This window comes from Drosophila simulans, chromosome 3L, assembly GCF_016746395.2.
Source record: "Drosophila simulans strain w501 chromosome 3L, Prin_Dsim_3.1, whole genome shotgun sequence".
In the NCBI taxonomy this organism is placed as follows: domain Eukaryota; kingdom Metazoa; phylum Arthropoda; class Insecta; order Diptera; family Drosophilidae; genus Drosophila; species Drosophila simulans.
Window position 1 is genome coordinate 15,602,733 of NC_052522.2, and position 27,323 is coordinate 15,630,055.

The 27,323-nt window shown below is 38.2% G+C and overlaps 1 protein-coding gene and 1 long non-coding RNA gene across 32 annotated transcripts in view; one reads left to right on the forward strand and one right to left on the reverse strand.

Moving 5' to 3' along the window:
• LOC6738209 (glutamate-gated chloride channel) overlaps positions 1 to 27,323 on the reverse strand; it is a 50,509-nt gene that overhangs the window by 6,708 nt on the left and 16,478 nt on the right. For 7 of the 27 annotated variants that reach the window (XM_039294071.2, XM_039294070.2, XM_039294069.2 and 4 more), the window contains exons 3-15: positions 23,867 to 23,943; positions 14,335 to 15,315; positions 13,734 to 13,754; positions 13,060 to 13,148; positions 12,467 to 12,541; positions 12,069 to 12,133; positions 11,780 to 12,000; positions 10,562 to 10,644; positions 9,394 to 9,531; positions 8,787 to 8,939; positions 4,632 to 4,846; positions 2,939 to 2,989; positions 610 to 1,206 (exon numbers count right to left, since the gene is read on the reverse strand). In XM_039294071.2, the coding sequence (XP_039150005.1) occupies positions 610 to 1,206; positions 2,939 to 2,989; positions 4,632 to 4,846; positions 8,787 to 8,939; positions 9,394 to 9,531; positions 10,562 to 10,644; positions 11,780 to 12,000; positions 12,069 to 12,133; positions 12,467 to 12,541; positions 13,060 to 13,148; positions 13,734 to 13,754; positions 14,335 to 15,305 (2,679 nt within the window). In that variant the 5' untranslated portion in view covers positions 15,306 to 15,315; positions 23,867 to 23,943. Of the gene's footprint in view, positions 1 to 609; positions 1,253 to 2,938; positions 2,990 to 4,631; positions 4,847 to 7,905; positions 8,059 to 8,786; positions 8,940 to 9,393; positions 9,532 to 10,561; positions 10,645 to 11,779; positions 12,001 to 12,068; positions 12,134 to 12,466; positions 12,542 to 13,059; positions 13,149 to 13,733; positions 13,755 to 14,334; positions 15,316 to 23,866; positions 23,944 to 27,323 lie in introns of those variants that run through there. The other 20 variants (XM_044922784.1, XM_044922783.1, XM_044922781.1 and 17 more) reach the window with 16 other exon arrangements.
• On the forward strand, positions 15,784 to 25,657 carry LOC27209309. 5 transcript variants are annotated; one of them, XR_006541692.1, is made up of 4 exons: positions 15,784 to 16,003; positions 16,061 to 16,132; positions 24,990 to 25,396; positions 25,480 to 25,657. It is a non-coding gene; the product is annotated as an uncharacterized LOC27209309 (long non-coding RNA). The 5 variants fall into 5 exon arrangements; XR_001601308.3 differs by having other exon boundaries at positions 15,785 to 15,933; positions 16,004 to 16,132; XR_006541690.1 differs by having other exon boundaries at positions 15,784 to 16,132; positions 25,456 to 25,657.

The window sequence follows — 27,323 nt, forward strand, 5'->3', positions numbered from 1 at the left end:
AATTTCTTTTATAAAATTAAGTTTAGATATTAATACTTATTCAAATATGTTTGAATTTAAATCAAGCCACTAAGTCTTTAAGCCACTGAAAGCACTCAAAGTCCTAATGACTAAATCGCTTAGGTGAAGGGTAATTAGTTGAGAAAACATCTTCAATGCTTGCATTTGATTTGGTAAAAGACAACCCTGCCTGGCTTTTAGCCCTAATTGCTTAACCTTTCTGCTTCCTTTGGCTGCCAGTACCTCATGTCTAATGCAGTTTACTCTTGTTAGTCATTGTTAGTTTTTCATTTAAAGTTCTATCGCAAGTTCGGGGAAAAATCCAACTTTGAGTGTGCGTGTTTGGGGGTGTTTGGGTGCATTTAGTGGGTGTTTTTTTTTTTTTTTTTGGGCAAATGGCAATCAAAATAACCGCAGGCAATCAAGTTTGGCCAAACTTTCCTCTTGCTGACGTTTTGCTTTGGCTCGGTTTTTTTCATTCTGGTTAGTTATAGTTATTAGTCGGTTGTGCAAGCAACAACAAGAACGAATGTTTGTTAAGATTTTTTGTGGATATTTTTCGGTTAGTCTCGGGAGCGATTGTGGTATTCTGGTGCGTCCTTTACTCACTGTAGCTTCCACATTCTCGAATGCATCGCCGTAAACCGAGGCTGGTGAATTGGAGCGTGATGCCTTGCGACGCGGCGGTTTCAGTGGCAAGGACAACTGACGTTCTGTCATTTCCATATCCTGGATGGGCTTGGCTTCCGCCTCCGGATCGGTCTCAGCCTCAATCCTAACAACCAAAGCCGGTGTGCTGGTGGCCACGGATCGGCGTAGTTTGGTGCTGGACTCTGGCTCCTCCGGTTGCTCCTCCTTCAGCTCGTCCTTGAACTTTACTTTGGTACTTGTGACACCGGCTGTGGATCCACCGGGCTCTTCGTAGATATGCTCAGTGGGTCGTCCACTGGGATGCGGCGATATGGAAGTGGATGGACTTCTGGCCGCCTTTCGTTTTATCGAACGTGCCCGCAAATTCTGGACAGCAGCTCCAATGATTCCGCCATGGGCCTCCTGCCAACGCATGCCGCCGCCGAAGAACTCCTCCGGATCGGTGGTCCTTGGGGTGCCGGGCGTGGCCACCGAGGAGGAGGCGGCCGGGGTGCCACTGGACATGGGCGTGGCACCGCCCATCATCGACATGGCCGGCGTGGCAGCGGCGCTTGCCTTTTCGGAGGACAAAAGCGGCATAAAATTCGCGTTCGATTATTACCTACAGAGCAGGTTGGTTGAATGGGGATAGTTTTTGTCTTGGTTTGTTTTTTCTTATTTGTTCTGGATTGGTTCTAGCATTGGTTTCATTATAGTGTTTGGTTTTTGAACGCGGGAAAGAGAAAGACAATTTTCGGAGAGCGACACACAGGTGGTTTTAGTCAGGATAATCGAAGGCCACAAAAGTAATTGTGTTAATTGATGGGCATTATCAGGAGAGGTTACTTGGAATTAAGCAGTTGTGGTGAAATGGTAAGTTATATTGGTTAAATCATTCCAGTAGTTAATGGACTCTGGTTTCTCTTCTTGTAGCTGTTAGATTAAAGCAGAATATCTTTGGAGTTTTGTAAAGCGAGCTCTCACTTTAAAACTTCGCTTAGTTTTCAATATAGTTTCTGTAACTTTAGTTTTAATTTATGTAGTGTTACCCGCCTATGAAAAATAAACTGATATAATCCATTTTTATATTGTTTTTAGCTTCTTGGTTCCAAGCTATACATATTCGATGTTTTTAGTGTCTCGTATGTAGTGTTTTAATATCTATTGAAAAACATTCAAATGCACAAAATGCACTAAACTAAGCGCCTAAACAAAAAGCTTTCAAGCAAACACTGACAACAAAAAATAGCCAAAGAACAAAAATGCTTCAGCTACTACTTTTTAGTACCATAAATAATAGTGGCCAACATTTCCGGCCATATTTTTATTTTAGTAAGCCAAAGAAATATTTGTTTTTTTAGTGGTATAGGGCGTGTCAGAAAATCAATAAAGAACTTAATTTAAATGTATATTTTTTCAAGGCAAATTTCATATACAAAAATTAAAATGTAAATCAGGGGCAAATAACAGAATTGATTTATAGCTCTTTCGATATAATTTTGTCATATATGTAAAAAGGAGAAAGAATTTTTTTCCATAATTGGTAATCATTTTTTTTTTTTTCGCTTTTTTGTTACAATTTTCTTTCGTAACATTTTTCCCAATTGTAAGTGACCTTAAAGTGTGTTTTATTGATATAGATATAATTTTCTTTTTTTATTTTTCATCATGAGTATTTATTTGTTGTGGTTGTTGTTGTCGTTTCTGCTGTTGGTCGTGTGGAAATAGATTCTTCAAAAACAATTAAGCCACGCATATCAAGTATACGCACGATTGGCTGTTAGGTGTGTAAGTACGTAACGAGTTTGTTTATGATTGAAAACGAATTAAAATAATTAAATTATGAAAATAATCGTCGTAATAAATATGAAGTTATATACATTGAAAGCGAGTGCGAATCTACTAGGTAATTATTTAAATTTGAATTATAGTTATTGTTATTTTCATTGGTTTTCCGTTCTGGCTCGAAAATCAAATTAAACACTTTTTTTGTTTTTGGGAAACACAAAAACCAAAATCGAAACAAAACTTTTTCAATGCATTTCATCAAAGCGAAATTCGCATGCCATTTTTTCTTAGGTTTACTTTTCGCTGTTTTTTTTTTTTTTTGGCCTGGAGAGGGGAAAAGGACTTTTCGGTGGGTGTACCAGTGTGGGTGTGTGTTTTACTTGGATTGTGTGTGTGTGTGTGTTAAGTTGGTTTTATTTTTTGGCTTGCTGCCGTTTGCCGCTAAATGGTTTTGTTAAAGTTTTCTGTTTTCTCGGGGGGCGGGGCGGGGGTGGTGCATGAGTTGTGGTTGATAGCTTACCAAAGGACTTGCAAGAATTACTCCGATCCTGCTTAGTACTGCTGGAAGACGCTGCAAAAATGTACACAAAACAATGTTCATACTCAAAACACACTTTAAGTTTGATTTGGTTGTCATTTTGGTTGGGCTAAGTTTTGGTTTTCTGGTTTCTGGTTTTCTGTTTGCTATCGCTTGCTCAGTTCTCACTTAGCTGCTAATTTATTTATTGAGAGTAAGTTTAATTTGGCTGGAGGTTATAGTTTCGAATAGTTGCGTATCACTAAAATTGGGAACAATGTTCGATTCTTTTTTTGTCGTTTACGCTTTTCGTTTTTCGACTCTCTTGCATAAAAATGGGGTAATTGTATGATGCATGGGGCTAGAATGTGGCATTTATTTAAGTGGCATCAACAGCTTTGTTGATTCATGAGCTCTTTAAAATGATTTTAGTTTTTAATTTCGTTAGGTAACATGCCACTTAAATGAATTCCCATAAATAGGATTACATATTCGTAAATCACATCAAACAAAAATGCTTAACGTGCATTGTTAAACGATTTGATCTTAATTCGAAAGGTGCCTACGTAAAAACAAAATGCATATTTTATTGGTTTTATTTTGTATAATCAATTTTAGTTTTTGTTGTTTCATTTGCGTTAGAAAACAATGAAAACATAAATAACATACCTACCTACGGCATGTAAAACACTTCAATTTTTTTTATTATTATTCATTTTATGGTTGGGTTTTGTTAAATTATTTTTAAACTAATTGGCAATGAATAAAACGCATTGTTTTCCTTACGAACGATTGTATAATACAACATTTAGAAAATAATCGAAACATAACAGAAGATGAATGTTTAGATTTCTATCAAAGAGGAAGAATGGTCTGTGGGCATTTCTCGGGATAAATGTCACTTCATTGGATTAATAAAATGCAAACAAATAATACAACTGAGCATCGGCACAATAAATACACATACATCGACAGTATCTTCATATAGGACAAAAAACAAATTCAAATCAGAAGTGTGTGGACAAAAATCAAATGTTAATTTGAGTTATTTCGGTATTTTTTTTAGGGCACACAAAGTTACGTTTACTATAGTTTCAAAAGGTTGTTATACAAAATGCTAAGTTTCGGGATTAACACAAAGTGAGTTTTTATAGCGAGCATCTGGTTGTTGATTATGTAGATATGGCAATGGTTCTATTAACTAAGGACCATTAAATAAGACTGGACAGTACACGGTTAGGTGATCAAAATTGGGTGTACGCAGATATAGAGGAAAGAAGAGATATAGACGGATATAGAGCGAGACAGAGAGAGAAAGAGGGGAACGCAACACAATGGAGGATATTGAATTGTTTTCGTCTGAGTATTTTTTATATATATATTTTTTTTCTGTTTGTTTTCATGACTTGGGCTCAGGTGTTGCTGGCTTCTTAAACAAAGGAAGAACAAATAACTTGAATAACTTATATATAGTACGAATGTTGGTAGTTGTGTTCGCTGTGTGTTTTCTTTTTTTTATGTCATTTGCTTGGTTTTATTTATACATATAATATATATGTAGATACGATTTTTTGTTGGCTTTGCACGCTCATGTAAAATTCATATTTAATTGCTTTCAAAATGCATACGAAATTAGCTTTTTTCTTTGGGTCGGGGCTGCCTGGTGTGAATCGGATTAAATGATTATTTAATTTACCTGTGTTACGGGATTCTCGCCGGGCCGATAGACGACGTTGTGCAGGGGTCGCTTTCGCCCCACATAATTGACGCAGACGAATTCCAGCAAGGATGCGTAGATGAAGCACATGCAAACGCCGTCCCACACGTTCATCGCCGTCAGATTAGAAACAACCGGCAGAGTGCTCCGGAAACCGTTCGAGGTAGTGAAGAAATTCAGCATTGTTGTCACGCCTTCTCATTCCGGTTGTCAAAAGTTGTTCCAAGTTGTTTCGAGTCGTTGAAAGTTGCCGATTGTGGATGGTAATTGTAGAGAAAGTTGTATTAGCCGTTTGACACGTAATTAGAAAAGCATTGCATACTTTTGGGGCTGGGGACAAACGGGTGTCAAGGACGAAGGGATGTAGTATGTAGAATATATTTTATGTGGCAATTGAGTTGTTTAATTGGTTTTGGCATATGTACAAAAGTTTTTAGTTTTAAGTCCGGTTTACGGAGAGTAAAAGGGTAGTTATCATATCACATGGTGTTCGGTTTATCAGTTTGCTTTTATTTTGTGATTTATAAACTGTGCAGAAGCTAAAGAAAAGTAATCAATTCTACTTATTTGATAAGGAGCAGTATTTCTAATATATGTGAAAATGTAATGCTGTAAACGTTTTTTTAGTTTTATCAATGGTAATTTTTCAAAGTATTGTTCTATATGATTTAGTATCTTAGGATCGTTTATTTGTTTAATAAGCGCTTTTATCTAGAATGCATTTATGTATTTGTAATGTTTAATTAGTTTATTTATTTATTTATATTTTAAATAATTATATTTTAAAAATATAGAAACAAAACTAATTAAATGATTTCAATATTTGTATGCAATAACTTGCGTAATGGTAATCAATTAATTCACATTTTTGCACTTTATAATTGATGATTGTGATTAATAAAGTTAATAGGTTAATTTATTATAATGATTTCGTTGTAATAAACCTAAAGGCTAATGAGCAATAAATAATATTTGATTACGCATTAAGCGTTATAAATCAAAGTCATGTGTTAAATGATGTAAATCCATTAACACAGCATTGTGCTGCAAATGACTAAGTTCCTTGCTTAATTAATCAATTTTCCCCATTGTCCTTAGCATCAGCGCAAATAATAAAATTAATCAGAGGTAATGCTGGAGCATTTAATATTAATTATTCAGCTCACGACCGCGCGACATAAAAATGCTATCGGCCAATTGCAGCTGGATATGCAACATTATCCATCTTGGTTGCCTAATTAGTTGCGTCAACGGTTCTCCAACTAGTTTGGCATGTTGCAAGGAGCTCTTGCAGCATTCGCATCGCTGCATCCACGAACCACATCGATTTTCAATTTGCCAGCGTTCTGGTATCCGCCCTGCTCTTACCAAAAAAAATATATATATATATCGGAGGGAAATCTCAACGCTGCACTCAACTGCAAATGCTTCGAGGAAAAGCTCGAGCTGCGAGCGGGTCACAAATGAGGCAAAAAGGATGCTGCCATGCTAAGAAGGAGCTGCTGTAAAATGCATGCTATGTCAGCACTTTGACTAACAAAACGGCATCGCTTGCCTTGCAGCCATTTCGCCGTTTTTTGACTATTTATTTATTTAGTTTCCTTTTGTCATTGGAATGTCGTTTGATTGTGTTTGCTCTGCGCAGACAATGACGGCCAGAAATGGAATTATCCTGCCCCATCTTCGATTTCCACAATGCTATTTGAGTGCCATGTCGTCGTTTTGTCATCGAACGATTCAAGTGCATGATTACTGGAAAATTGTTCAAAACTCATTGCAGCAATTTAAAGACGACATTGCTTTATATTGAAATTGAATTCAATTTTCTGGTTATAAACTTAGGACTTTCACACACATGAATAATTTTAGAATCACAGAAGTTACGATATTAAATTCATTATTACTGCATATAACTAAATCATCCAAATGATTTGATCTTTAAGTTTACGAAAGTCATTTCCAATCTAGGTTTGTACTTTCAAACTAATTTTCATGGCTTTAGTATATATATTTTACTATATTTTAAAGTCAAGTCAAGAACTAAGCTTTTTCCATCCTTTCCGTAACTTTGTAGTTTTTGCATTTCACGCACAGAGCGCTTTCTGTTCTATTTGCCTAGTCCATGCTGGCCATATGGCTTATGCATAAATCATCGTGTATGATGTGACCACCGCTCCACGTCATCATCATCATGATCCCAGGGATGTGGAGTGTGCCACAAGCCGTGTAAAATGCCAGGATACGGCCGTGTCCGTGTTTCTGTGCCTCCTGTCCCGATGCAGCTGCCAACGACGTAGGATCCTGATGTTTCGGCTGACATTCCCTTTGCCGCTCTCATTATTTTCATTTCGGTTTCCCTTGCCCACATTTGGCCAGGACTAGGACATAGTAATCGCATTATCCTTGTCTCACTTTGTGACCAGTAGAGAACAATATACTAGTAGTGAGCTATGGAAAATATTATTTCCTGCTCCTAAAACAACGATAATACATGTTTTTATCGCAGCATACCCTTATCTTCCGTTTTGTTGTAACAAATAAGTTTTACTGTTTATAATAAATATTTTTTATATTATAATAATCTTTATATTTTTAATTTATTATATTTCTGGTTTTTAAAACCATTATTGTGTTTGTTATTTGGAGTAGTGGTACATTTTCTATTCAAATGTATGTGTTTCAATCTAATTAAACATGAATTGGAGTAGTCATTTGTTTAAGCATGATTTATGTATGCTTCAGTTGATTTTCGTATATGGTTTTACCAAAGCTTCTCAAAGTAAAAAAGCCAAAAATTGCCTAGTTTAAGTTAAGAAGTCATGCAATGCACAAGGACTCAAAGGAGTTTACCAAATACGAGTGCAGGAAGTAGAAAATACAAAATGAGAAAATCAACATTGGTAAAATCAGTCCAAGTAATGGATCGAAATGAAAAAAGGAATCCATTTAAATCGAGCGGCTAGCTAAACTTGAACTTTAAATGAGTTAAATGTTCCTAAGCTGTTCTAAGCTAACAAACTTCTAAATTATCATTGAGATTTGGCCAATTGTCTCGTGGTTGCGTTTAAATTTGGACTAAAACTTACTGGACTGCTACGTTTCGTTAAGGACTAGAATGTGATTTGGACTGTTTTTTCATTGGTTTGGAAGACTTCGATTTTTGTTGGGTTTTTCTGTTTGCTTTATTGAGAACTTGGAACTTCTTTCGAAAGTTTTCAATTTGATTTTATTCATTTTTTTATTTTTTACGTACCGATCATAACCCGGGCTGGGACTGCATTCCATTCCAGCCAAAATGTGATAAACGACGAGGTGACCAATATAATGCCAGGTATGAAAACGGTTGTAAAATAATACGCACGATCACGGGTAAATGTCAACTCGACCTGTAGGCAACTGTAATTACCTTAAGAAACAAGGCCGGAATTATGCGTTATGCAAATTCGGCCAAGGGTTAACACACGCACACACACAGAGACAGACAGAGAGAGATAGAGAGATATATAGATAGAGAGGCCTGATTGTTAGAACTATATTCCGAAAAGGACCTTACACTAGCCTGTACTTTTCCCGATTTTTCTTTTTTTTTTTTGGCTTACTTTGGCTAAACTATACTCATACTTTCAGAAGGAAACAAATATGTAATGTTAAAAGTGAACTAAACTTGTGGTTCGGTAATTTGGGTAATGCTTTCCAGATTTTTTGGGTGGAATGGCTCTCATTCAAGGAACAGAACCCATGCAGCAAACCTTATAATCTAGGATCTTTTTGGGTGTGGGCATACTTTGAGTGGGCACTGTATTTCAAATATATATTACTACTACGTTGGCCGCATTGAAATGAAATGGAAAAGTGACAATTAGAAATCATAAAATGTACAAATTACATTACAGAAGGGCAATCGAAAAAGGCAAATGCTACGAAAGGCGGAAAGAAAATCAATTCTCGATGGCGTATAAAATTGATTTTTGGTTCGGTTAATTTCTTAAAAGTATATATTTTTATTAAGAGTATTTGGTTTTGTTTGGTGTGAGAGATATAGAGAGCGAGGGCAAAAATTGGTTATGGTTTTTGGTATGGTTTTTCATTTTTTTTGTTTAAATTGGTTGGTATTGGTATTTTTGGTATTGTTACCTATCATCGATCTAGCTGGCACGGCATTCCATTCTAGCCAGAAAGTTATAAAGGACGACGTCACCAATATAATGCCGGGTATAAAAACGGTGGTGAAATAGAATGCACGATCTCTGGTAAAGATTAAATCGACCCTAAGACAGCTGTAGTTCCCTAGGGGCATTATTTTTTGCATTTCGGGTTTTGTAGCGTTTTTTTTTATAAGAGAGTAGGTGTGGGAAGGTAGACAAAGAGTAGACCATTAGATAGGCATTGGATTTATTTTTGTAGATTCTTTGCTAAAATGTATAAGCTGCAGAAGCAAGTCTAGCCGAGATCTGAGACTACGTAAGTAAATAAGAAAAATAATTATTATTTTAAAGCCAAGCCAAAGAATGGAGTACTAAACTGAGAAGGTCCGGTTTTGTAGGAAAAAAACCTAAAATAATTGTATCAAATACGCCATTTTTGTATGTTGTACAAAGTAAATACCAGTTTACCATCAAAAACACTACGATTACTAAAGAGCAAAACATTTCCCGGTTGTAATTTCTTTGGCTAATACAAAGTATAAGCAAATGAAGTGATTGGCATTCGGTTACTGGCAATTGCGATCCCAATGACTTACCTCTCCAGCTGTTCTGATCGCAGGCCGTCGTTTGATTCTTGATTAAGTACGCGTTCAATGTGGTCAGCGAAGGACTCTTCCGCAGAGTGTCCTCATCGTTTTTCCAGACGTACTTGATTTGGGCCTCCTCGTAGGAAACTGCACGGGGATGAGAGAGAAATTCAGGTTAAGAATCACTGCTTCGCACAATTTGATTAGATTCTCAGCCCTCACTCTCAAGTAATTCCATCACAATATTATTAATTAATTAGATTAATCCAAATAGGCGGGCACACACAAGTGCATATTGTCTGGGCCATTTGTTTTGGGGACTCTAGGAGGGCCAGACCCGGTAAATTAAATCATATTTGACAAACAAGCCGTGACAAGCGGGCAAAAGGCGAAATGCGAAAGGCACAGCACTTCGATGGATGTTTTGCCACTCATAGATGACAATCTCGGCAGGAACCGACATCATCATCATCTTCCTCTCAAAGTAATTTACGATGTGGCTCACGTTCTTAGCCGATGTTTCCGAGCGGGTTGGGAACCGGAAACAACTTTCGCAAAACAATGTAAAGACAAAAAGGCCACAACAAGGCTGACTGGTGTGCGTGTGTGTATGAGGATGTGTGTGTGGATATGTGTGCATGTGGCAGGCAGTCAGCCTTGTTAGTCACTTTGTCAGCTTTTGTCGTTTAGCCCTCTTTGCCACGCCCCCTTTGCCTCATCCATTGTTGCATGAACACACACCCACACACACACAAAGAAGCAAATAGGCAAATGCAGATGGTGGCTAAGATTTCCCATGAGTGGCAGTCAACACGCTCGCCTGCCCATCTTTTTATCATCAGGACGTCAACATCTTGAGGTTCCCGCTCAACACTTTGGAATTGTCACATCATTTATACATTAATCCCACTTCAGTTGTATTGTTTAAAAAATATTTTACTCTCAACACTTGCTTGTGACATCTTTCTTTGTGCAATCCAATATATTTTTAATTTCAATTTAAAATCCAGCCACCGTTAGAGGTATAATCATATTTTCATTATATTATGTTTCAATCAGTTATAATTTTCAAAATTTCATTTTGTCTATAAACTGGCCACCAGATATTCGTATATTTTTAGCCTTATTTTGGATGATATTTATTTTATGTAGTTGTTTAATAATAAGAATAACTTACTGCTCTCCATGGAGAAGGAACACTTGGGGTCATCGAATGGAAATATATGAAGACTTCCCTGGCAGGATAAGATCAGGTGACGTCTACAAGGATAATTGTACAAAAAATTGTTTAAATAAATATACAAATACATCACTTTTTGTGCACTTTTTTCTATTTTTTGTTCAATTTTCAAGTCAAATTTAAATTCAATTTATGGTAAATTTTATGGATTTCGAAAAGCTTTTGTCTGCCTTTGGGCTAAGTTCTCTAGCAATATATATTTACCTTTGAATAATTAATATATTATATCCTTAAATTTTTTTCTGAATTTTGTTTTCAATGCACAACTATAGTAAAATATTTTTGACCTTATAATTCTTTGAATTTTATCCCCGAGCAATTTCTTGCTTGTCTTTGCCACTTAATATCACGCTTTGTTCGGCAACATCAATTCATAATTTTCCACCCCGTGTCGCTGTCGCTTTTCCAGCAAGTTTTTCCGACATTTCTCCTTGTCGGCTATGCAAACAGCAAAAGGGAAATGCTGGACCAGAAAATGCTGGGGAAAGTAAATGGCAACTGCAACTTATTTTAATTGCTGGACGACACTTTTGCGCCATGCAGTCAATTGGAAAAGTTCTGTTGAATTAAAAATGTAGACAAGTTGGCAAAACGCGGGGCAGTGAGCTAGGAAAAGAGGAAGGAAGAGGAAGACAAACAAGACCGTCCAACAAATGTTGGTCATATTGTGAAAAGTTCCTTGCTTTTTTTTCCCTCCCATACGGGCCTGCATTTTGCAGCTGGCGAGGATTGGGGATATATGTATGTACTTTGTACCTGGGCAAATATTTACATACCTACTTTCACTTTACATTTTACTCATATTCACCTATTTTCCAGCCTTCTACATTTCTTGTGCTATTTTTCATTACGGCCTCGTATGTTTGCCGGTCTAGCTTATAGTACATATTTTGTGGGCCCTTTCCTCAAATTTTCCACTAGCCAGCGAGGAAAAAAAGGTGGAAAATTGAGCAAAAGCAAGTGGAAAAGCAAAGAGAATAAAAAAATATTGCCGCTTCGCCTGTCATCTTGCTATCCCTAATGAATATGAACTTTGAGCGAAAATTTGCATTTTCTGGCGCCATTAAAGCCGCTTAGCCCCGGCCTCGTCTCGTCGGATTTTGTATAAAAAATTCATTCATATTCAAATCGGGCTAGAGAGCAGCAGACACACACCTCATTGCGTACGTAATGGTCCCGTTCCGAAATATTCTTAAAGCGAAATGCATTGGTATGATGGGATCCTTGAAATCGCCATGCATAATAAAATACGTATCCGGCGTCCAGATGCTATCATGATGATGCAGAGCATTTAAGAAGTCATAATGAGACTTATTGCCATATTGCAGTCGCGGATCGTTCCATTGCTGGTTCAGCAGAAATTCAACCTCGTATTTCTGCAAGCAATCAATTCAATATAAATAAAATATATATTACATTTTCACAATTCATCAGCAGGACTCACCAAACTGCTTTCATCGGGCGATGCTAAGCTCAGGAGCAGCACGTTCACGTTCACCGTCAGAGTGCCTATTAAAAAAGGATTTCAATTCACACGGTTGTGGTCTACTTAACATATATTTTATTGAAGTGCCAAGTGCCAGAGGAATAAAGAAATTAACTACCCGATAAATGCAAAATGTCTACTGAAAACTTGATTATGGAAATGCACAACTTAATCATCTTTCAACAAAGACTGCTCCTAAGAACTCATCTTTAAGTAAAAGGATAAAATCTATAGAAAATCAAAAGGCAGAAAAGAAGACTTCACACTTGAAAATAAGATAGGTCATCGAATGAAAGTAAGAAGTACAGATACAAAGTGCATCTACATAATATAAAAATCCGCGAGAGTACACCAACCGCGATTGTGTGGTCTCCGTGCATTTTGATTAGTTGCCATATCGGGCGATTGCAAGCCACAGCAAAAGTCTTCATCTGCAAAAACGAATTGAATTAGATTGAATCATTTCGAGAACAAATGTTTAACTTTAATCTCAGCAGTTTTTCCGATCTAAACCATTCTCTTGCATTGTTATTTTATACTTTCCATTAGTAACACAAAAAAAAAAGTTGCAATTTTCCAACCGCTGAAAGAATGTCATGTAATGATTTTCCAAAGCATAAGCATGTCGAAGAAAATGTAATTGCATTGCATAGATGGTTTGGCTGAAGATAGTGGCCACCCGAACCCCAAAGTGTCCACATCTTTTGTGCATCACATCCATGGCAGTGGCGCCATTAACTTTAATTGATTTTATAGTGTCCATACGTCGTGGCCTGGCTCCTCCAATTGTTGTCTGCAGGATGTCATTGGGCAACCAACCCCTCTTACGAAAGCAACTCTTAATGGCACAAACACAGTGTGTTTAGTTTTTCCCCAGTCTCCACTTAGTAAAATTGGACATTTAATCGCAAGAATGTGAAAATGGCGGATAATTTCTGAAACTTCTTACCATTTACAGGCGGCAGTAATCGTTTATCGTAGCGCTTCTTCTCAAGCAGTAAATCTAATATTTCCTTATCCGAACTGGACTCATCAAATCTGTAGAACACGAGAAAATCATTATGAAAATTTAAAGACATTTTTACGATCTATGTAAACTTGTGTTAGTAATTGACAAAATAGTAAGTTGTTATTTTCCCAAGGAATCTTTTATGTACAACAGTTTTGTGTGCTGTTTTTAAGTAGATGGGAAGATTTAAAGCCGAACAATCAAAGTATAATATCAATGAACTCATAAGTAGGTAAGCTGTTAAAATAATAAAATTTTTGTAATTCCTTAATGAGAATCTAAGAACTGCTTTAGGTTTTTAGAAATCCTAAAAATTATCTCTTAATCCTGAGAGAGTAAAATAGTTGACTTGTTGGCAAAGCATTTTATTTTATGCAACTCATAAACTTTATTTCAAATTGCATGCATAACATCAGCAGAACGAAGCTGAGAAAAACCAATTACCTCGACGGGAAATCAAATGAACTCAAAAAAGTATAGTGTGTGCAGAAAACGAAACTTAATAATTCCAGAAAAAGAGGTAACCAAAACTCGAGTTTTCTCTTTTTCCGAATAATTCTCAGCTTTCGGTATTTCTTTTTTTTAGAGATGGAAGGAGGTGTGCATTAACTTACTTCGACCAATCGATGCCATGACTGAAAGAATTTCAAAAAGGAAAAAATAAATAGAACAATTTTTGTACGTGTTGTGAAAAGGATTGCCAGGCGATACAGAATGAAAGATACATTTATGAAAAGATAGAATGATAGTTGGAAAAATATAGAGGCTGTGTGGGCGGGTTGAAGTTAACAAAATCAAATGACAGTATTCCGAAATGAATTGGGTTGTTCTAATGAATGCGCCGAGTTCGCCTCGATTCTAGGATTCAAAATTTTTGATAAGTTCATAATATATATGTTCATAACTATATATATAATATAGTAATGTGATCCTGCCCGTTTCTACTTATATACAACAGTTTAATGCAGATAGCATTAGGACTAAGAGACTAGTTTTCGTATAAACGGACGGACAAAAGGACATAAGGACAAAAGGACTATATACTAACTATATCCAAACGATTGTTTATACTACATATATACTTCATATGGCAAATAAACTCTGATTTCCAAATCTAACTTCCTTCCGTATTCCTATTTTAACTGAAAGCAATCAAGGCGAACTTTTGGCTTGCGTGACTCTGTACTGATATTGTGCGATATATCCTGCACTCACATGGGATGCTTGTCGAGGGCACCCGTCTCCGACTGCGTGGCAGCTGCCGTGGACGCGGTGGTCAGATAGCAAAGCATCAGGAGCACACTGGAGGCCGCGTAGAAGCTGATCGACTGGCTGTAGTGCTTGTAGTGCTGGCCGAGATACTGGAAGGCGGCCGCCGAGGTGGCCGCTGCCGTGGCGCCGACATTCGCAATGATGGCCGCTGACATGGTGGCGGGCAGTTGGGTCTCGGCATACGGATGTTCTTGCCACGCCCGGTACGCTAGGGGCTGGCGATCCTGGACAGGACTCAGGTCCTCGTGCTTTTGGAGCGTTTTCGCTAGGGCGGCGAGGGCGTGAAAATGCAGGGATATTGCCGAAAGTTTGGAGATGCTCGCAGGATCCGCTGCAGGATCTGGCTGGCGCCTCCGCCGGCGGACATTGTGTTGCTGCCAATGCTGCCCATCCTCATGCCGCTCGGCGATTTGAATCGTTGTTGCCGCAATATCGATTCCGATTCTGCCCGCCGCCGTATCGACAATGGATCCTTGCCGCGCCAACGCGTCCTCGCCTTCGTCCTTGTGCGTTTCAGCCACTTGACTACTACTGTGCTTGTTGTTCTCCTGACGTGCCTGCCGTATCGTTAAAAGCACTTGAGCCGCCGCTTTCAGATGTTCGGGCCCGGTTGCTGCCTCTCTTTGGGCCTCAGCCTCTGTTTCAGTTTCTGTTTCAGCTCCTGCGTCTGCTGCTATTGCTACTGCTGCTGCTGCTACTTCTGTTTGTGTTTCGGTTTGCGTTTTATGGTTTTGTTGATAGTTATCCTTGATTTTGATGTCCTCAGCTGGCTTGTCGTTGTTTCCTCTGACAGCGACCTTGCCTCTGGTCCCCGCTGCTGCCTTTTCCGCTTTTCCACGGCATTGGTTGCGCCTCAGTTGCCTGCTTCTCGGTTTGTGGGGCTGCTCTTTGGCCGCTTCAAAGACGCAGCCCATGTTACGACAACTGCAAAGAATGGTGTACCAAAGAAAGGGGTATTATTTTTACGATATGTCAATCACTCTCCAATTTTATACACTTTACTTTAAGAAATACTAACAAAGAAAATATCACTTTAATAGTATTACGTTTCCTGACTCTTATTTAAGTATACAAAAATTATGAAGACATTTATTGCCAGTAAAATGAACTTTTTTAATTTAAAATATTCGATGGTATTTAAAATATTTTAAAATATTGAAAATATTTTTGAAATATTTTATAATATAATAATTAAAAGTCAGAATAATTAGATATTTTTTAAATATGATTTATATCTTTCAGAAATTCGTACAACAAGTAAACGACTGTCAAAATGATGAACACAAATATTTTTGAGAAATACTATGAGAAAGCAGTTTTGTCGCGGTTTCAATTTAACTGCCAAACTAATTAACCTCGGCGAAAGCAATTCGCGCGGCACAATCTGAAATAAAAATCTATCGTCACCCACTTGATTGTCGTTCCAATGACTTGGCTGCATCAACACTAGCGGCGGTACATATAGGATTTGATTGATGTGGCAATATTGGATTGCTTCGGCCCAACGACCACGCCCACCTGCGTGCACACCTAGCCGTAAATGTCAGTTGCCAAATAACATGGGGTTCTGTAACGGATTTACGACTGCCACAGGAAAACTTTAATTTTCCAGGTAATTTCAAGCAAAAGCTGGCACTTCGTAGAATTCCATGATATTAGTTGACTGCAGCGTTTTCCCAAATTACATGGACAAGTGTCCTTGTTGAGGACTCGTGATAGCCTAGATCATGAATATAATGAGGTATGTGAGCTAGAAAAGCTGCCGATAATTTGGTGAGTAGCCTATTATATTTTTTATTACCAGAAAATATATTATAAAATTTGCTGAAAAATCAGATAATTTCTAAAATATTTTCAGCATATTTACTTGCCAAAAATACAAAAGTTAGATTTCATATTTATTTAAGGTATAAGGAATGTACTTTGTAAGTCTCAAGCTGTTATCCCTAATTCAAGTGGAAAATGTTGCCAAAAGTGATAAAACTAGTTTGGTCAACCAATGTGCAAGCGGTTTAGGCCAGAACCAAAAAACGAATGTCAGTCAGCCAGTCAATGGGCCAAACGAATTTTTATTGTTGCCTGTCAAAGGCTGTCTTTTCGCTGCCTCTCGGTTGTTGCCAATTCAGTGGTTGCTGTTGTGGTGGTTGTCAGTTTGTGGCCAACTCAGGAAGGAATGCAATTTTCATTTCGACCAAAAGTGTACGTATGTATAGTTTTGAAGTAAGTACAAGTTGGGCTATATTTTGACATTTTTCCAACATGCAAAGACCTAAACGGCCATTGCTCCAACTTAAATGAATGCCGAGCTCAGAAATTCAATTTCCGCTTTTGCGCTAAATAAAACTGAAAAATAAATAAACGACATCCATTGAGAATGAGTGATTTGGGTCTGATAAGTTATTTTTGTACACATGCATGTTTGAACACATGTTTTTTAAATGAAATCTAATCGGCTTTTGTACAATTCGCATAAGCTGCTTAAGAAAACTTTATTTTGATACTGTTGGTAGAAGTTTACAGATTAAGAATCCAGAAAACATGGAAGCAAACCGCACTCAATTTAAACTTGATTGTCCGAACAGCTTATTCGCAACCATATGGAAAAGCCAGTGAAAAACTTTGACATGAGTGAGTCGGTTCTCTGTCTTTCTGCCCATTTCCACTTTTAATCAAAGAAAAACCGCAGAAAACGCAGACAAACCCACTAAAGCGGGTACTCAGTGGCTTTGGGTTATCCGCCAACGTATTCAGGGTCTTCATTATACATTTATTCGATTTTTACGTGACTTTGGCCATAAAGCACAAAAATAAACCCCAAGACAGTAGATAGCAAAAGTAATAGGCATAGAAACTAGGCAAAGCCAAAGAAGTCGGCTCGTAAATGGGTCCCATATACAAATTGCTACCGATACGGCTTATACGTGTTTTCCTTGACCCCATATACATATAACTATACCCACCCACATGTGTCAGGACAATTATTGGCCTCAATCTGTTTTAAACGCTTGTGTTCGTTCGACTTTCCTTTTGTTTCCGTGGTGTTGCACCAAAATTGTCAAAACTTTAACTGAATGAGCAAACTTTTCGAGCAAAGCAGAAAGCTTTGAACAGCAAAAAAAACAAAAAAGGGTAGAAGATATAAAAATGACTGACCATAGATCAGTTCACAACTGGCTTCCTTTGAATCCTTCCTGGCCCTCCCCGCTGATATCCTTCATGGCTTCCGGGGCATAAATTTACACAAACCGCGCTCGAGAGTCCGACGACTGCAGTTTGGCCAAAGTTAATCCTGCCATCGTCTGGCGGCCGGAAACGGCGCCAACTGACAGCCCAAGCCAACAACTAACCCGAAACACAACCAATCCTTCCACATCCCTTCGTCCTTTGCCTCTTTCTGGCCTTAGTCTATAGTCTATTTCGTTGTGCATTTCATTTTTCGCTCTCGAGTTTTTCATATTTTTAGTGGAACAACTTTTCATATTCCGCATCTGAATCTTTATTTTGTATCTCCATTTTGTTGGGCTGCGACTTGTTCAGTCAATTTAATAATTTGCTGCTAGTTTTTGCCTCCACTCTCCAAATTATTTGACACAGTGGGGATTTGCCAGCAACATTATTTGCATACTTTTTGGGCGAGCGCTTTTGTTGCGGTGGCCACATGTCGGATACTTAATATCCCTCTGACCAACAAACATTTCGAGCACGTTTTGTGCTGGATCAGCTTTAATGCCCTAATTTGCAATTTTGCCCAAATCAAGCGGCAATCCAATTAGATGGCATTCCGACACTTTTCAAGCTGGCCAGAGTTAATTGAAAATTCCATTAAATTTGATGGAAGCGAAACTATTTGTCGGGATGAGTAATTGCAATTCGCAGCTGATGTTTCAGTGGGAAAGAGTTCGTTGGTAATTGGAGTAATTCCAATTTGGTTAAATGAAGTTGCGATGATCTTAATTTTATAATGGATTATCAGCTTACGCTTCCATAAACCATGAAGCAAAACAGGTAACCAAATCTGCTGAATTTGGTCTTTAAGGTCATGCCATTTACCACAATCTCTTTTGCCGAAAAACCTTTTAAGGAAAATATCAAAAAATTTCCGTAAACGAACAAGTATCGGTCACAGACCAATGGATAACCTCAGTAAACAAAATAAAAAAGAAAAACTTTACCCACAACAATAGCAACAAGCAACAATTACAAACAACTTGATATCGATTTTTTGAGCTTCAGTGTTTGCCATGGCGCCATTGTTCGAAGTCACGAACTTTCCAGTGACAGAAAAGACAAGAGCAAAATAAAGTTGATTAAACCCATTGAAAATATTCCCTGACTTTTAACGTAGCCTATATAGCCGCGTACATATATACAAAGATTGTGGGCGGCCAAACCAGAAAGGCTAAATGGGGGCATTGTTGTGTTGAAGGCAGCTCAACGAATTATGAATGTGGACAACTCAACAAATTGTGAATTTATCCATTGTTCTGAACAAGGTGAAGTCACACAAAAAGAAGATCTTTTAATAATTAAAGTAGAATGACTACTAAATAAAATGATAAAGAAATGTTACGTTCCTATTAAACAGTTTACTCTTTATTACAATTATATCTGGCATTTTTATTTGAGAAGTGATTAACACCATTTGGATTTGATAGTTTTTTTTATGAAAATATTTTATTTGCGATGAAATTATAAAAAAATTCTCTCTGTGTTTTAATGGCCGTATATTAGGTTAATCCTTTAGTTCTGGTCATCATACATTTACATTGATGTCCTGTGCTTCAATCAAATTGAAACTGCATACATGAAATTCATATTTAATGAGCTTAGTTCACCGCTGGCCATAATGGACCATAATCTGTTGCATTAAAAGTTATTAAAATGTCATGGCAAATACCAAAATTGCATGGCCTGGCAAATGTGGTAATTGAAGAAGGGCACTTGACCCACTTTTCCCAGCCAGCCAGCGAATTGAAATTGGAAATTGGCAGTAAGAGCAATCTGCATGCTGGCATGCCTAATTAAATAACTCGGTGGCCAGATGCACAGCGATCCTGGAATGCAGGTGGTTATCCGGAGTGGAATGGCCCGAAGTGGAGTGCAGTTCATTCGCATTTCAATTAAAATGGGAGTGCAGACATAGACACTCGGCAAATGCAAACCACTCAGAGGGACGCTAAGCCGTTTAGGCTTAAGTCAGCTTATTGCTCGGAAAAGTGGAACACGCGACGACATGGTTGACACACGACGACGACCTGTTGGAGACCGAGAATTTTCCAATAATCGAACGTGCGCGTTTAATTAATGCCAGCCAAGTGTAATTGAATAAAAGGTGCTGCAACTCCTGCGGTTTTCGATTTCCATTGCATTGTACAATCTGCACCTTAGGTTAAAAGCCACGATATTGGTGCATTCAAAAACCATTAAAGACAATTAGCTAGTACAAGTTATTGTTGTATTGTTACGCTTTTAATTATATGCACATGTTGGGAATATATTAAATATACATTAAACCATATCCCTCTGTCCATGCTTATGATTCACCGCCGAGGTGAGCCATTTAACCAAACTAATTGCACATTTTGACAGTTTGCGGTGCAAACGTTTGCGCACAGTTAACCCAAAATGACAAACTGCAAATGTGCAACGCTCGTGCGGAGATAGAGCAGGAACTGCGGTTTAACTGGCTGGTGTGAATGGGAATTCGGATGGCTTGTGGAGCCAGTGGTGGTGGTGCACTTAGAGGATGTGGTGGCATTGCGAAATTCCCTTGTTTGCCTGCGTGGTATCACATTCTGTTTACAATAAGCTCCGGTCAGCTCGATGACGATGTTGGCCAGCACTGGTGAAAATCGAATGCAGAAATGTCGAGGAAGAGACAACTTGTTTTCTTCTGCGTCCCCGGGGAAATAAGAACAAAAATCGAACAGATGGCAGTCGAACATGTTGGCTTTCTCCTTGCTTATGCAATATGTTTTCAGTTGAACACTTTGGAAAAGTTGCGCTGGCATATTTTATAAATAATTAAAAGTGAATGAGTAAATTGCGGTGGATATTCACGGATGACCGCGACCACAGGTCCTTTAAGTGAAGCGGAAGTTTGTCATGCTCGCAAATGTTGCGTACACACTTGCGGTCAGAATTTTAAGGCTATCAGCTGAAGTTGTAGGTGATTCAAACGATTAAGTCATTAAATGGTTTGACATTTATATTAAATACCACTTTTGACGGAAGCGTATCTGTGGTATTGGTATGTAGTAGTCCTTTATTTCACTTAAAAGAAATTTCTACCAAATCCATTATTACTAGAATTATTAAGGGGTTTCTTTAAAACACCCTAGATTACAAGACTCCAAACTTTAACTTTACTTCAATATGTTTATTTTATGGCCACCACTCGCTGCCCTTTCATTGAATGTTTGAGTAATTAAACAATCGAATCGAGCAATCCCCTTGATCCCATTTTCAGATTGAACTTTTCGAGGCTGTTAACATTTTTTTTTGCTGCCCATCATGACCAGTTTCGTAAAAGGGCTTTGGCAAGGATTTGGTTTTTGTGCGTCGAGAGTCCTCCTAAAATGTCGAAGGGAGGAGTTTTCGAATGCTCTTGGTCCTGTCACAGCCACTTAAATGCCATGCATCATTGAAATTTATGTGAATAAATTATAATCAAGCGAAGAAAAACTTGCAGACCGTAATAATTCAGATTAAAAAGTATTTATACACATGACACAGTCAGTGGGGAAAATTCTTTACGGTGGGCTGATGGGGCCCACTGGGATGGGTGGGCTTATGCTGCTGGTCACGCGTGTTGGCCGCGTGTTGGCCGCGTGTGTCCTGCGCTGATTTCGCCATAATAAATTGACATTTTTTGGACATTTCTCTGCTCTTCGCTCTGCTTTTCGCTCGGAGAACTGGGGAGCTGTCTGTCATTTAAGCCCGCTTTTATTCTTTCTTTCCCCTTTTTGGCATGGTGGTTTCTGCCGTTTTTACAAGCGCCCTGGGCAAGAAGCTTACGGCGATATTGGCCCAAGAGATGAATTCAAGCCGATACGACAAGTGTAAAATTTATATTTTAAGTCGAATTGGTTCTTAAAGAATTACACATAATATCAAATGGGTAATGAGCGAAAATATTAGCCTACAACATTTAATCCTATAGTTAGTAAGCTAAGTTTGGCACTGTTTTGGATTTGAAACCAACAACATGAGTGCGCCGTGCTTTATACAATCTGGACTATCAAAATTCTCTGGTTTTCCCCACAAAACAACAAAAAACCAAAAGGAAAATGACAGGAAAAAGCAATAAGCATTCGAAAAACAAGTAGCATAAGAACAGCGAACGAGCAGCGACAAATAATTTGTCACAAAAGCAAATAAACAAGATAAGCAAACAAACAAACAAACATGAGGAAAAGACGTTGAAGAAGCAACAACAAATGGGGAAAGTAAAGACAAAAACGAGCCAAGTACCAAAGCACATAATGGCATAATGGGCGTGTTGAGAGGGGTGGCTGCTGCTGCTGGGGGGTCACATTGCCCCTATGCCATGTGGCCTACCCCTAGGCAACATCCCCCCTTTTCCACCACCCTCCCCTTGCCGTGGACATGACGAGCGCCAAAGAGCTTTTTGTGTTGGTTTCCCTCTGTTAGTGCTAGAATAAGCGCCACTTTACATGCACACGCATACGCACACACATGTACACTGGAAAAATATTCTGACGGAGTAGATTAAAAAATTATAAATAAGTTTTCTTGATTTACCAATTTACTATGATAATATCAGGCGAGTGCCATACACATAAGCTTTCAAGTTAAAGCTGATTAAAATTGTTATAATATATATAGATATAGCAAGTAAGTAATATTAAACATACAAATTTTTCTACGTGTAGAGCGTGCGATTTAAATGTAAGACTTATTTTTATTGATTTAGGGACAAAGTTTCGCTGCCGTCAGTTGACATATTTTTGCCATCGTCTTTGCTCTTAATCTTAAAAAACAACTTAATCTTTCGAAATGGCAATTCTCCGACTCCCTTCTTCGAGTGTACTTGCTGAGGGGCGTTGGCAAAAGAGAAATTAGGGGATGTCACCCATCCTGGCAGGATGCAGTTACCAGCTGCAGCTGCAACTGCGAAACGAGGGCAAAGGCACGTCGCCAACCATTTAAACTAATCTTGAGGCAGTTTATTTATATATCTCGAGGGTCGTTTGTTCTAACAATGTGCCCTGCTTATATAGGGGCAGATATATGCTCAGATACCTGAATATATATAGGAATATATATATATATGTATGTATATACCTGTTTAAGCGCAGGTGGCTTGTAAAAAGGGGAGTCAACTAAAAGAGGAGATCCTATAAAGAACCCCTTTCCATATGCAGAGATACATATATCTTTTTAAAAACTTTGAGTAGTGTAGCATAGTAAACATTAATTCAAGAATTTCAAGCATTCGGGAACACATGCCAAACAAAACTTTCAAACTGTCAAGCTAAATATCATGATCTAATTAAAATGATAAACGGTGCGTATACGCAATATATATTTATTAAGTTTTTAAGAATCTGATCAAACTGTTTAAGGAATATACAATTTTTTAAAATGTAATTGCACATTACCAACTTTTACATTGATTTGCCACGTATACGTTTCATTTGATCTGCTTAATCTGCATGAAAGGACATCAATTACACGAATTGAATGAGGTACCCAACCTCACCAGCCACTCCTTCGCCGCTAGTTCAATGGTTCCGTAAGGTCGAAGACGCCACACTTGACTGACCTTTCACTTAAGTAATACCGGTGCTGAAGCTATTTAATTTCTATATAAATATTTTGCCATAGACCACAAATCTGCGGGTCATAAGCCGCAAGGACACGACGCCGCAGGACACGCAGCTCCTTGGGAGCTTACGAGTCCGTCAGGCTCGCCAATCCTCGCCAAGCCTCAAGTGCATGCCCGGCTGAACTTGTCTTAAAGCAACCGGAAATTAAACACACAAAAGTTTTCCAAGACCTAGCCCGCACCTTCACAAATACACATGCACACGGCTGCACTGCAAAAAGCAAGGGGTTCATAAGAAGAGGTCCTTGTAAGTGGTATTTCTACCAAAGGATACAAGCTTTAAGAAGAGTTTCTAAAAGAAATCCTGCCATATATAATGCAAAAACCAAACAAAATCGTAACCCAAATAGAAATAATCAGATGAATCGAATTATGATTGCATTAATTCAATATTTCTTTTACCCATTTTAACCTTAATGATTTTGAGAAATATTCTGTATTTTCTCTTCCTGTAAGGCACTTCGTATTTGTGCTTTGCATTTTTTATGGCCAGTACTTTATTTTTATGTATTTTCCGTATGAGATTTTTTGAAAGCGAATGCATTCAGAGATCTGTTTGAGCTGTTGGGGCTTTGAACAAGTAAACGCTGGCATTGTGACTCAAAGGATAAGTTTTCGACTCACCAAATGTAACCCGGCAGCCAGTTCAATGGAATCCGCTATCGCCTTGTGTCTGCATAAGCGCACACGTCGCCAGATCGCTGAAAAAGATAAGTATCAATTATTAAATGGATACCATTAATGGAGTTTCGCACTTCAAGATTGTTTGGTTTATGTTTGGCATTAATTCCCCATTGTCGGGACTGGTTCTCAAAACAAAGAGAAGCAACAGACGAGGACGGCTTTTAGATAAAATTAAACATACGACTCATAGTCAAAAAGGAAAGGGGCTGAGACTTAGGCCCAGCTACTCATGTTGTCGGCATCATCAGCTTGGAATTCCCCAGCATGTGCCTCCGGCGCAAATGATGGAAATCACTTAACACGGAGTGCGGGGCACTGGATGACGATGACAACGAGCATATGACAGGGACGGGAGTGGGTTGTAGTGGTCCTGGTCGGAGTCGAGTGCTCTGGAGTGCGGGGATTGTGTCTGAGTTCTTAATGAGCTTTTGTCTGCTGCATACTTTTCAGCGACGAGCGAGCATTGGAGGCGAGACTCCTGCGTCTTGGGCATTGTGCAAATATTTGACAGGCGGCAGAGGGGCGGGGCTGTCCCTTGGCTATTATGGCCAAGCATCTCAAAGCAGAGTGCAGAACTAATGAAAAATCAGAGTGAAGGACCTTCATCGAATAATTAAGCTATGACGGACCCAAGCAGATGTAAACAAGCTCTACATTAGGGATAAACATCAACATATTGCATAGTAATGCTTGATATCTACTAACTATACTACTAATAATAATGGAAAAATTTAAAAAAAATTGTAGAATTAAGAACCATAGAAAAGATGATATATTCACGGGTATAAAAAACATAAGACCCCAATATTAATAAATTTCTGCAGAATAATTCTATGATAAAATGCACAAATGGCTTACTGAAATCATAAATCCTGCGTTGGTTGTCAACTTTTGGTTAGCTCTGCTAATATAACAATATATTGGCCATTGATTGAATAGCCGAATTTATTCGTTCCACCAAGGATAGCCAATATTAATTTCCGTCAGAAAATTTCATTACACTCTCTACGCATAATGAGTGCCAACTTAATTGCCTTTTTTTTTACATGGTTTTCCCTTTCAGACCTTATCCCACAATATCAATAACTTGTTTATGGGCACACAAAATTGAAATTCCCCCACTTATTTAATACACTTAAGCCATCAACTTGGACTTGGCGCACATGGCCACACGTACTAAATCACTTACGGCCAAGTTCAATCAGACGAGTTAATAACTTCCGCAATGTGGCAGCCAAAATTAACCATAATTCACATGCTACGGCCAACTAAACTGACCTATTAGCCCGACTGGGCTTCGGACTTTTGGGTTCGGAAGCCGGTTAGTACGCTTGAATGGATGGGCCGTGCTCCACAGTGGGCCACGTTGATCCGGGCCAAGAATTCTCGGAGGAAGGGCGACTGTAATATGGTAATTTTAGCGCTTGTCTCTCCACGGACTCACACGGCAATCAGCACACACAAGCACAGGTACACAAAGAATAAAAATGCCGGAGCACATGTCACATTTGCCACATGAGTTAACGTAGCTCATTTATCATGGCCCCTTTCAGCGTTCCGCGTCCTGCGACCTGCGTCCTGCGATGTCCTTTATCCTTCTGTCTCCCTGAGGCGACGGTTCAAGGTGACCAAGGCATTTGCCGGCCAATCTGAGGTCGTGTTCTCACGTGCACTTGGAAATCACAACGTACACTTTAGTCGGGTAAAAAGATGTAGAAATCACCGAAGCACTATGTTTAGGTGTAAAATAAATTGTTAAAAAATAGTTATATTTAAAAGCAACAAATAATCAGATATTATTTGCAAACTAATGTTGAAAAATGGAAAATGTTACAACAAATTTAATAAAAATGAATAAAAATTTAATGTTGATTAGGTAGGCAATATTTGCAATATTTTTGAGAGTCCTTTTGCATCCAAACTAAACGATTTTTTTAATATTAAAAACAATTTGGTGAACAGCAAGACCTTCTGATACCCTTTTCAAATCTATTTCCATATAGTCTCAAATAAAAATGCTTTTATTGCATGTAATTACATTAATTTTTTAGCTTCCCGTTTAAGAGACTTTTATTTAAGTGTAAAAATGCATGATTATACCTAACACCAAATTTCTAATTGTAGCCCCAAGGCATTGGCATAAGCAGATGGTGGAAGATCCTTAATTACGACAACCACGACTCCTCAAACTGAAAGGACTCCGTTGCCAGTAGCACAATGCAATATTTATTAGTGCGTGTGGCCGTGCTCCCTGGCCTCCACAAGTACATATATAATAGGCATATGTGCATGCGAACCTACACTATATACACACATATGGTATGGCATTATATGTCGCCTGACTAAATTTAGATATGCAAATCGATAAAAAAGAAATACCAAGGCACGCACGCATTTTTAGTGCCTAGAAACGTTTTTCCAGGCAGTCTGAGACAGGACTTCTAGGACTAGGACTCGTATTCGTATAAAAGGACTTTGACTGAGGGACATGTGAGCAAAGGTCGCGCTTTTGTTATAATTGTATAAAGATAGTAGAGGCCTTATTCCGGCAAAACGATTTACAAACCTGCCACGAGGATTCGCCCCCAACTGAGGCTTTAGATTTAGGCTAGCATGATAGCATTTCCCAGGAAATGCCAACTCATTTGTTTTGCTCTGATGGGTGGTTAGTGCCAAAGTCAAGCAGAAAGTAATTCCATGTGGGTTTTGTGAACAGTGCACAAATTAGGAACTTCAACTGATTGGTAATCAAAGTGATTTTATTGATACACACATAAATTAGCACTTCATTTAGATCAGAATTTTAGACAAAACAAAAGATGGCTAATATCAAAAAAAGAATATAGTTTTTAACCAATGGTATAATATGATATATGGATGTCGAGTCTTCTGTTTTCATCTTTTATCATATTTATATTTAATTTAAGTTTTATTTACATTTGTTTATTTTTTAATCCTTGCCAGGTGTTGTTACTTTCAGGATCTGTCTGGCCCTTAAATTACAACGTCCGTCGTCCTCTTTATCGTAATTATATGGTGGTGGCCCATGCACTTTAGCATTGTGGGAACCTTAACTTTTGTTTTACTTTCACTAATTGAACCAATTGGAGCACACAAACAAACGTTCATATGTCTTTCTCCTATGCCAGAGAGCTCTGTGCAATATTTATGGGCACATATTGATTAAATAATTAGGCCTTTGCAAGAGACCAATTCACATGGCTATAAATGAAATTTATGTCAAATGCCAGGGAATATAAATTAGTGCAGAAGTAAAATCTGCCTTTTCAGTTGCATTTCATTAAATAGAGCAAATTACCCAGACTGGACGAGTATAGCGACTTAATTAATAATTTATACGCTGCTTGTTAACACTTTTTTCCCCTACTTTTCGCCT